Source organism: Silene latifolia, chromosome 4 (assembly GCF_048544455.1).
Source record: "Silene latifolia isolate original U9 population chromosome 4, ASM4854445v1, whole genome shotgun sequence".
NCBI classification, from domain to species: Eukaryota; Viridiplantae; Streptophyta; class Magnoliopsida; order Caryophyllales; family Caryophyllaceae; genus Silene; species Silene latifolia.
The window spans coordinates 19,062,348-19,074,088 of record NC_133529.1 but is presented as its reverse complement, the minus strand read 5'-3'; the positions used below and the strand labels follow the sequence as shown (position 1 = coordinate 19,074,088).

The following is an 11,741-nucleotide window of genomic DNA, read 5'->3' as shown; positions in this document are numbered from 1 at the left end:
TCCATGAAAAAAAATCCATAATCAATTTTCACTCTATTCAAGCAAAATTAAACGTCTCGTATCTTAAATTTGCATCGTAATGGAAAATGGACAAGGTTTGTTTATTATTGTGTTATTTCATGTGATATTAGCATGCATCATATTTATGAAATTTTGATTGTCGGTAAATTTGTATGTAGTAGAAGATCACTCCCAAGAAATTTCAATGGATTTGGCGGAACATGACACTTCTAATGAAGTAGAAGGTATTAGTGAATAATTTATTTGACATGTTTAAAACTTTTGTTTATAAATAAATTTATTTTTCTTGTATATTGTAGCACTGATGATGTTGGATAATATTGACGAAGATTCGATAATGACGGAGAAAGATGAACTAATAATAACGGAAGAAGAAGGTAAATAATGGCTCTGTCATACTTTAATCACTAAAACTTGGGAGAGACGGTCTCTCACTAAGTTATTGAGAGACCAATATTTCGTACCCTTTTATTTGTATTTCGTATCTCTTTTGTTGTTGATCGTGGTGGTGAAGAATATGTAATGCATGGCTGCAGGGGAATAACAGTCACGAAAATTATAATGCATGGCTTAAGAATACTTAATCTTATAAAACAATAGTCACGAAAATTATAATGCATGGCTGCAGGGGAATAACAATACTGCATTTTCCATTTTGTCATCTTATATACATTTTCCATTTCATCATTCTTAGTCAATTTTCTCATTCTTATATACATTTTGTCGTACTTGAATTCCTCCTCCACCTTTGTCATATTTTTGTTGTTCAATCTCTCGTACCATTGTTCTTGTATATGTACGTCGTTACTACATTCGTACCCCTACTCTTTGCTTACGTCCCTAATATCGTCTACTTTGTGTACTATATATATGTCGTTTTGTTTGTCATATACATGTCGTTACTTCATTCGTACCAATTGTTCGATCGTTACGTCCCTATTTTCGTCTAACTGAGTACTCGTTTTATGTTGTAGGTGTGATTGCGGACGATATAGACATTGGAGGTTCATTAGTCGGGGCAAAAGCTTTGAAGTGGGAAGGATTATACAAATTATATGTCCAACATTCAAAATGCGTTGGATTCGGGCCAAAGAAATGGGCCACGCGTACAAACAAAGCTGTTCCACCATTAGTAACGGAAAAATATTTCGCATGCTCATGTCAGGGGGATACAAATTCGGGTAAAAAATGCAAATCAATTAGTGAAGAACAATCAGCTACAATAAATGAAAGGAAACGCAAGCAACGGACTACTCTAATAACTAGGACTGGATGTCAAGCGAAGATCAGAGTAAAGTTTAATATGGAGTTCAATATCTATGAGGTAGTGATGCATGTGGTAGCACATAATCATCCATTAACACCACCAGAATGGCATCATCACCATCGTTTCGAAAGAGCAATACCACCAGGAAGAGGGTGAGGTTATAAGAATTATGACTGAAGCTAGACTTCCTCCTACCGCTCAATATCGATATCTAGCTGCAGTTTGTGGTGGTGAAGAATATGTTGGCCATACTAAAAAAGACCATCTTAACTTTGTTCACAGGCTTAAGATGAAAGTAATAGCCCGTGGAGATGCCCAAAATGTTGTTGACATGCTAAAAAAAAGAGCAACTGAGGACCCTTCATTCTTTTATAAGATTAAGTATGATTCCGAAAATAGGGTGCAAAATTTATTTTGGAGAGATGCGATGATGAAGGAAGACTATATGATATATTATGATGTGGTAATCTTCGATACAACATATCGCACAAATAGGTACAATCTTATATGTGGTGCCTTTGTCGGTGTCAACAACCATTGGTCAAATGTGATGTTTGGTTGTGCGTTCCTCTCCGACGAGAAGGAGGAGTCATTTCAATGGTTATTCAACACCTTCAATGAATCAATGGGTGGAGATGTTTTTCCTACGTCTATTTTTACCGATCAAGACCAAGCTATGTCAAATGCCATAAAAGAGGTATGATCAGAAACCAATAACTTTATTGAATCTGGTAGCTATCTTATTTCTATACAAATTTATTTGCATTATGTCTTAATATTAATTGTCACATCATACTACACTAATATTAAGTGGTACTATTTAACATTTTTATGGTACTAAACTAATTTATGGGCTTGTATAATCATTAAACAGTATTTGTTGTATGGTACGTATCTACCACTAAGTAGTAAAACTGACCATTTTAGTGGTACGAAATGGTACCCAACAAAAATAATAATCTGACTTGATAAAATGGAAATATGTTGTCATTTCAGGTGTTACCTATGTCAAGGCATCGTCTTTGTCAGTGGCATATACAACAGAACGCAATGTCTCATTTTGGATGCCTTAAGCATGACACATCCTTCCAAACTATTTTCAACAAATGTCTAAGAGGCTGTTATAACGTGGCCGAGTTTGAATCGACGTGGGCTAACATGATATATGACTATGGCCTAGAGAATGATGAATGGTTCCAACGTTTATATGAAATTCGTGAAAAGTGGTCTACTGCATATAGCAAGGATTTTTTCTCTGCGGGTATCCTCTCATCACAGAGAAGTGAAAGTACAAATCATGCTATTGGCTTTCATGCCAATAAGACAACTTCTCTCACCGATTTCTTCGGAATATATAATGACACTATAAGGAGGTGGAGGAGCGAGGAAGAGAAAAATGAATTTCAATGCGGTAGATCAACGCCGTCTTCAAATATGTCCATGGTGGGACTTGTTAAAAGTGCTTCAAGCCTTTATACTATCAACTTGTTTAAACGCTTTGAAGAGGAATTTGTATACTCTTTAGGTACGAATGTTGTCTTGCTAGACAACGAAGACACAACAAAGGTATTTAGGGTTTACCCATTGGATGATCCCGTCTCTCATCATGTGGTAACATTTGATTCTGCCATTAATCTCATCTCGTGCTCATGCCGAAAGTTTGATGAAGTTGGAATGTTGTGCTACCATTCCCTTCGTGTGTTACATTTGAGTTCGGTCTCCGATGTTCCCGAAAGATATATCAAGAAACGGTGGTCAAGATTAGACCTGGCAAACGGGTCAACCGGGTCGGGTTCGGGTCGGGCCAGTTTGGGTCGGGTCATTTCGGGTTTCTCAAATTTTCGAGTTAGTTCGGATCGGGTCAGTTCATTTCGGGTTACGAGTCTATTTCGGGTTTGTTGGTCGGGTGTGTTTCGGGTCAATCGGGTCGGGTTAATTCGGGTCAGGCCATTTTCGGGTCAAAGATTAAGAGAAGAGAGACATTTCAAGTCTATTAGAGTCAATTAAAGTTATATTTTGTCGGGTCATTTTCGGGTTCAGTGGTTTCGGATTGGTCATTTCGGGTCGGGTCTGTTACGGGTCCATGAAAGCTCGGGTTATTTTCGGGTCGGGTCGGGTCACTTCGGGCTTCGGGTGTCATTCGGGTTCAGCAATTCGGGTCGATTTCGGGTCTCGGGTCATCCTTTTCGGGTCGGGTCAATCGGGTCGGGTTGATTTTGCCAGGTCTAGTCAAGATATGCAAAATCAGAGGTATATTTTGTTACATTTTCACTTGTCGTAGTTGTTACATATTTGTTACATTTTCACTTATCGTACCCGTTAATCCAGAAAACGTACCTAGTATTCGAGCAAATGTACTTATCCGTCACTTTTATATGTCCTAGGTGTGGGAGCGGTTAAGAGAGCAATCGTCTAGCATTGTACCATCAGATGACCGTTTATCGTGGCGTCGAGAGATTCTTTGCAATCTACACACTCTCATACTTCAAAGCCAAGGGTCAAGCGAGGCAAGGGCTTTCATGGACCAAGTTTACACAAGTGCTTGTGCTGGCATACGTAAAATTCTTGAACAGTCACGTACTAACCAAAACACCAACAATGATAGCCACAACTCCCCTCGCAAAGTACTAGATCCATTACGTTCAAAGACCAAGGGCCGAAGTGCTAGGTTGAAGCGTCCTTCTAAAAGCAAGAAAACTAAGGGAAGAGGCGTCACTTCAACTACAACTACTAGCGTTGTACCATATACTCCACCTGAGCGCTTAATTTAGATTTGTTTGTATTTCTTTGAGTTTAAATTGTTGTTTTCATCTTTAACATTTACGCTTTAAGAATTTACCGAATTATTACAAGTTTTATTGAATAAAACTCTAAATTTTTGTTACTATAAATTAAGATGGTTACTTTTTACGCTATAAAAAATTACAAGAGGAACATTATCTAAAAAAAAGAAACAATTTTTTTTTTTTTAAAAAAAAAAATAGGAGGTACGAAACATACATGGTAACACAAAAGGCTTAAATTAATTGATTATGTTACATACTCAATTCGCTAAGGTATAATTTCTATATAAGCCGGTACCAAATACGATACAACTAAGCCTAAATATATAATATAGAGGTAACAATGTTGTATCAAATGAGGCACTAAAACTTGGGAGAGACGGTCTCTCACTAAATTTTTGAGAGACCAATTTTTCGTACCCTTTTATTTGTATTTCGTACCCCTTTTATTGTTGATCGTGACATAGTAATTTCGTACCTATTTACATAATAAATGTACCCATTTTATCATTAATCATGATTTGTACCTATTTTATTACCTTTAGTACCACTTTTTCTTAAAATTGTACAATGATCTCTCAATAAAGCTTATTAAAAGACCGTCTCTCAGAAGACCTCCAAATGGTACATTACCAATAAAGAAGTAAGTCTTACGCAACAATGCTAAATGAACATACAATAGAAACCAAACCCTTTTATCTCACTGAAATGGTACCACCTTTGTCCCAGAATGGTACATTACCTATATTGGAAGGTACAAAACATGATTGTTTCCATCTTTTAGACAAGCTAATTACCAATAAAGAAGTAAGTCTTACGCAACAATGCTAAATGAACATAATTGTTTAAAAATTATGTCTACCAAAAGAAGCAAATGAAAAACAAATAATCCAAGTGATCAAACAAACATGATCTTAAAAAGTCTTCAACAATGCTAAATAAACCAAAGTTAAGTCTTCTTGTTGCCTCCATTTTTCCTTCGGACTCTTACTCTAACTAATCCCATGTTTTTCCGCGGGGGACTTATATTGCGGAATCGATTAAAACCTTCATCATTTATCCCGAGGTCAAATGAAGGCATCTCCTTTGCAGCATTAGTCGCCTCCATCATTCGCGCAACCAAATCATCACATGATCGCATCACTTCATCGTCAGCTACTAATTGTGTAAAGGATATATCACCTACACCATTCTCCTCTCCTGCTGCTTCTTTCTCCTTCTCCTTCTCGCTTAACTTTAAGGCATTCATCTTTATTCGTGTCACCCTCTCAATTGTGAGTCTTGAGTGTATCTCTTGATCCCTCTTTATCAAGATGGAGTCTACCTCACACTCTGCGTCATTAAGCCATAAATTGTTAAGGAAATATGTATAAAAAGTGTAAAAGAAAAATTATTCAGGACACAAGTCTTGAAACCATAGTTTATATATATATAAAACCAAACAGGTACATAACCTATAAATAAAAGGGACAATATTTATATTTTCAGGGAAGAAATGGACATTATATTTTTCATAGAAGGTACAGATACTACGGTAACATGCACAAAATGTAGGAATAAGATAAAAAAAACTTACATTTTTAGCTTGTTGACGAATTTCCTCATTTGTTAGGAGGTCATCTGGAACTCTATACGTTACTGTTCTACCATGGCCACTTTGAGATAATTCTATTATAGGATTTTTTTCTTTCTTAGCCACCAGTATACGTTCCCTTCCGATAGGGTATGTAGTAGTATCCCACTCACCAAGTCCGTACCTTCCTTTCATTTCCTCAGCTGCTTTCCGCTCCTCCTCTACCCGAGTTCTCAAATGCTTCGTATCCCAATGTTGTATCAAAGGAATTTCTGATGATGCCTTGAGGGACTGCCAAGTCAAGCGGTGAAAGTACACAATTTGAAGGAACAACATACAACCTCCAACATTCTTTAGATCTTTCGACCTCCACTTCGAAACAGCGTCACCAAGTTCCTCTAGCACATATGCACACCAATCAAAAGTACCTATCTCGCCAACATCCTTCACCGAAGGTACTAGGTGAAGATCAACATTCTTATATGCTTTGGGTGCTAAAACCGTTCCCATAACAAACAAAACGAAATACCTTTTGAAGTCGTCCCTCCCATCCTTCAACTTAAGGATTTCAGAAGCAACGATCTCACCACTAAGTTCTTTGTTGGGTGCTAAACCAAACTTGTCCCTCCACAATTGCACATATTCCATATGATGTTTGTCTGATTTCTTATTTGTCGCTACGATAACTTTCTTGCCCGTATCACATGGCAACATAAACACATCGTACACATCATACACGGTAAGAAAACATTCCTTATTATCATCCACATGAAATCGCCTACTTTTGGGGTGGTAAGCACCTAAAAGGAATGGTACCATCCCTTGGTAAAACTGTGTCAACTTTAAAGTTAACAATCCCCCAAAGTTGATCTCTTTAATATCATCCTTTTGTTTCTCATTCAGCTGACCAATTAATCGTTGAAGGCCAGATGGGGAGCCATATGCGTCAATATCCTTCCATTTCCTACAAATAAAAGGAATAATATATTACAATTCAAATAGGTACGAAATAAAAAAAATATAGTACAAGTGACTATTACTAGCATACGGATGGTACATAGGTACAAAATGGTCATAGTATGGTACTTCCGAATACAGGTACAAAATAGAAAAAATATTGTACAAAACATAAACATTTACATACTATATGTATATAGGTACAAAAGTAGAACAAGTACACTACAAATCAAAACTAGTAGATTTATTTAAGACATAGGTACTAAGTAAACAAAGTAGAATACAAATGTTTTACACTAAAAGATTGATGAAATATAGGTACGAAATGAGTTCAAGGAGGTACAATGAAGAAAAACATATTAAAAATCATATCAACTAACATATTCAAAGTACTTAGGTACAAAATGCTCGGTAGTATGGTACTTTTGTAAACAGGTACTAAACTATAACAAGTACACTACAAATTGAAGGCGGAAAGTAAACAAATGGATTTATAAAACAAATAGGTACGAAATAAAAAAAGTAGAATACAAATGTGTTATAATACCATATTGATTACAAATCTAGGTACGAAATGAGTATAAGGAGGTACAAGGAAACAAAAAACAAATTAAAAATCATAAACACTAGCATTTAGAATGTACATAGGTACAACATGCCAAGTAGTATGATAATTTTGTAGAGAGGTCCAAAAGTTAAACAAGTCCAATACATATCAAAGACAAAAGGAAGAACAGGAATGGGTACTAAATAAAACAAATAGGACACAAATGTTTTATACTACCAAATTGATGATACGTAGGTACACATTGCCGCATGGTACGGTAAAGTCGTCATTGGCTTTATATCGTTTTAATTAGTACAAAATGTTCAATAGAATGGTACTAATGTCATTGTGGTACGAAAGAGGGATATTAGGATATAATTTGTCATTGTGGAAGAATCGACCAAAACTATCCCATGTAGTACTAAAAATAAACAAACATGGTACTTTATATCGTGTAACAAAGAATGGGACACAAACCTCGTCGTAGTTTGAACCGGCTGCTCATCTACCACATCGACAACCGGACCACGAACCTGAGCACTACTAGAGCTCCGCTTGCCCCTAACACCCCATGTTATTTCGGTCACTTCAACATTTTCGTCCGGCCCTTTAGAGCTTTCCCCCTTCTCTGAAATGAACAAATGGAACAAAATCATGGAACACAAATACAATGAATAATTACAATGGTACCAAAACCAAGGTTAGCCGTTACAATATAATCCGTCAACTAACCATCAGTCCCAAAAAATTATCACCTTTAGAAAACGTGTTCATGCAAAAACAAAAACTAGCAGGAACTATGGACCCAAATCAATTAATCGAAATCATGAGATTACCACACATCTGACGCTACCAAATACGAATTAAACATGGTACCGAAATCAATTAATCCCGATCGATCTAAAAAAATGGTACAAAATCAATTGTAAACAACAAACAAATAATTGATTATGGTACAATATTAATCCAACTAAACAAATATATTACATACCAAGTACGAATTTCACTCTTTTCTTCGGCGCAGGTTTGATAGGGCTTCTTGCAGTAGTTTTCTTCCTCATTGTTTGTAGTAGGATTTCAATTTTTAGTTAGAATAATTTTTGAATTTCTAGGTATGGAAAAGAAGAAGATAATTATGGGAAGTTTGAAAGATTACACTGCTAATTTCATGGGATACGATATTCTATATTTTGTTTCCTTTTTTTTTTTTTTTTTAAGAAAATGAAGCTCATTTAATATAACCCGTTACTTTTACCACATACCAAAGCTGATCATATGGGTCGTCTCTCAATAAGTTAATGAGAGACCGTCTCTTAGGAGACCCACTGTATAATAATAGCGCATGCTATTATGATCAATGCATTTTTTGCACAGTATAAAACTACTTGGAAATTATAAAGGTGCATCAGAGACATTCCCATCTAAGACAAATCATCACATTACTCCCAAAAGAGTTTCTGATGTCCCTGTCTAGCTTTATCGTCGCTTGCACCAGAATTAATTCTTTGTTTTACATTCATACTAAACTTTTTATAGAAGTCTCATTATTATTTTTTAATATAAAAATACAAATAAAACCGTGGAAAAAATCGCTATAACTAAATGAAATCGTCTAGAAAAATACTAAATGAAATACCATTTGTAGATTAAACATAAATAATGATAACCAGAAAAGAAATACAGAGTACGAGTTTAGGATTAATCAGACAGATTAGACATACACAAATAGTAATTGATTAGGTAGAAGAGAGACCGTCTCTCCAAAGATTTGTGAAAAGAGAGAGGTGAGAGTAGAATTAAGGTTTGGTAAAAACTGGAGGAGTTGTAAGACATAAAAAAAGAGAGTGAGATTATATAGTGGGGTTTAAGGTGAGTAATGTATTCTTAGGTAGGGTTTAATTGCTCTTACCGCCGACTATTTAATGGGCTTTTGAGCATGTTGCAATCCGGCCCGCTATTTCGCCAGCCCAACCATGTTAACTTAAATATAAATCCACAAACTGCGACACAATTATGTCTCATGAGTAAAACAACTTCCCCAATCTGAAAAGGCTGGCCCAATACCTGAAAAGTGTAACCCGGACTTGATTCGATTGATCCAAAAGTGCCCGAAATGACTCATTTAAAGCAAAACCCTGACCCCAAGTAACCCAAACAACCCAGAATGACATAAACGAAATGACTCAACCTGAAGTAACCCAATAATTGTTGACCCAAAATATCCCGGCCCAAAATGAAGAGACCCGAACTCGATTCAAATGACCCATTTGCTAGATTTATTCATGAGTAAGATTAACCTAAGAATAATACGGAGTATCGAGTAAGTTCAAAAATATACTCGGCTTTGTCCGAATCATTTGTTAGCCTTTTTTTTATTCTTTATAATCTAATCTAAATCCATATATAAATCGAGAATCAATGGCTTCATGTATTATATCTGAGTTGAGCGAGAAAGAGAGCAAAGATGGCGATCATGATCCACTGAAATATGTTTGTAATCGCTACAAAATATTTGGACGTACGATAATTAAATTTAATAACTAAATGTTTATTCTTACGTGTTTTTCAAAATTTCTGGTTGTCCCGTGCCAGTTTAATAAAGTAAGACGTAACAAAGAGTGAAAATCCTTGATCACACAATCCAAATGATATAGCAGGGGATTGTCCTACAAGCAACTTGTTATTCTGTTAATCCTACCTAAATACACTATAGAGGAGCATATAAAAGTATAGTAACAACACCAAAAATATTACAAAAGAGCAGGAGAAATTAAAACATGAACAATTCATCAACCATATTCATCTTTGTTGTTCTAATAGTTACTGCAAGAATGTCCTCAGCGGTGCCCATGAGCGTATGCCTCAGCGACTGCATTGGTACTTTCGTGGGGTGCGCAGGGAAGTGTCTGGACGGGCTGCTACGACAAGGCATGATAGCCTGCATTTCCACTTGCGGCGAAGTTGATGTCAAGTGTCTGGGCCAATGCGCGGTGCTGGTGTCTCTGCCTTCTCCTCCTGCTGCCAGCCTTGTATATTAATATTAATATAACTAGTTTCCCTTGATCAACACTACATTAAGTAACTTGACCTCTACCTATTGTTCTGTTATGACTTATGAGCATAACTTAATAAGCTATGTACGTATGTGGTAATAATTCTCAAATTCACTAGGATCTCTATTGTAAGACCGTCTTCATTACTTATTGACTGTGTTCATAAATATCTTCCATTTTATCCTACATTTATCATTTCGGAGAGTTTAATTTCACTTTTCCTTCTGAAGAGTTTATGGATTCAAGTACCTAAGAGCGGGAGGGGTGAATTAGATACTATTTAAAAATTTTAACTAAACTTAATTGATTTAAGTTAGTCAAATGAAATGATATCTCAAGTATCTAACAAACACCCCTTTTAAATGAAAGTTAAAAGGCGTATTGTTGACCTGGCTAGAGGAACAGTGAGACAGACTGTTACTAGTTGGCTTTGCAAATGTTGTAAGCAACAGACCAAACCGACAGTATCGCTGACTGTTGTGCTTAAGAACAATGAATGAATTTAACTGAAAATTTCAACTTAATCTTTATTGTTTTAAAGTAAGTTGATTGACAATATGAATGTTAAATGGATCAATCAAATAAATTGAATGATTAAGAGTGTATCACGATTGCCAAAGTAAATTGTTGAAATCAGAAAGCGACAGTTGTTCTGACTGTTACTTGTTTGTCTTAGCAGGTAAAGTAAAAGCTACAGACCAGAAGTAACAGTATTCAGGACTGTTGCTAGCTAAAACGTGAATGAAAAACAAATAAGATAAATTGCAGCGGAATTAAAAGCGAAGTGAGATCAACACAATGATTTTTGAATTGGTTCGGCAAGAACTCAAGTGCCTACGTCCAATTTACTTTTTATTGATTGATTTAGTGATCTACTCCGACTACTAAAAATCCGTACAATAAAAAGAACTCGCAACCTACTCCGGTTGCCACATAAGTTCAAGGACTACTCCGTCGTAGAACTCAACAACTCACAACCTACTCCGGTTGCCACAAGAGTTAGAGGACTACTCTGTCCTAGAACTCAACAACTCACAACCTACTTCGGTTTCCACAAGAGTTAAAGGACTACTCCGTCCTAGAACTCAACACTCTAACTTAGAACGTTTACAAGGATCAAGTTTCCACGGACTAATTCTTTAACAAGAATTGATATGGATAACTTACAAGATCAAACGGTTCATAAGTGAGAGAGTTTAATATTTGGGATATTTTACATGGTATCCCTTAATTTTTCGACTTTCTACATGGTACCCATACACTTATTAAAATATACATGGTACCCCTAATTGTCGTCATTATCACTAAGTGTACCCCTAAACTTTATTTTTCGTCAATTAAACTCAGTTTTAAGCGTTAAATGATTACTTGGACGCGTAACCAAGCTTGACATTTATCATTCCATGGCATAAAGACTCTATTAGGCTCAATATCCATCTTTGGACGTGATAATTTGGCAAGAAATCAATAAATTTTCCGTCAAAAACTTTTTAGCCCATATATATCAACAAATATTAGGATCGAGATGGATATTGAGCCC

At 35.9% G+C, this 11,741-nt stretch overlaps 2 protein-coding genes and 1 non-coding gene across 3 annotated transcripts; 1 reads left to right on the top strand and 2 right to left on the bottom strand.

Annotated features, from left to right (window-relative positions):
* The first annotated feature begins 1,457 nt into the window (after positions 1–1,457).
* On the top strand, positions 1,458–4,059 carry LOC141651189 (protein FAR1-RELATED SEQUENCE 5-like). The gene is made up of 3 exons (XM_074458910.1): positions 1,458–1,985; positions 2,285–2,854; positions 3,673–4,059. Exons 1-3 carry the CDS (start codon positions 1,458–1,460, stop codon positions 4,057–4,059), a joined length of 1,485 nt encoding a protein of 494 aa, XP_074315011.1.
* Positions 4,060–5,299: 1,240 nt separating this feature from the next.
* LOC141652131 (uncharacterized) lies at positions 5,300–9,060 on the bottom strand. Its single transcript, XM_074459763.1, has 4 exons — positions 8,140–9,060; positions 7,626–7,776; positions 5,648–6,608; positions 5,300–5,403 (listed from the first exon to the last, which is right to left on the bottom strand). The coding sequence occupies exons 1-4, from the start codon at positions 8,207–8,209 to the stop codon at positions 5,392–5,394; spliced, it is 1,194 nt and encodes a 397-aa protein (XP_074315864.1). The 5' UTR covers positions 8,210–9,060; the 3' UTR covers positions 5,300–5,391.
* LOC141654102 (small nucleolar RNA R44/J54/Z268 family) lies at positions 8,548–8,641 on the bottom strand. The gene has a single exon (XR_012547676.1). It is a non-coding gene; the product is annotated as a small nucleolar RNA R44/J54/Z268 family (small nucleolar RNA).
* Positions 9,061–11,741: the final 2,681 nt, after the last annotated feature.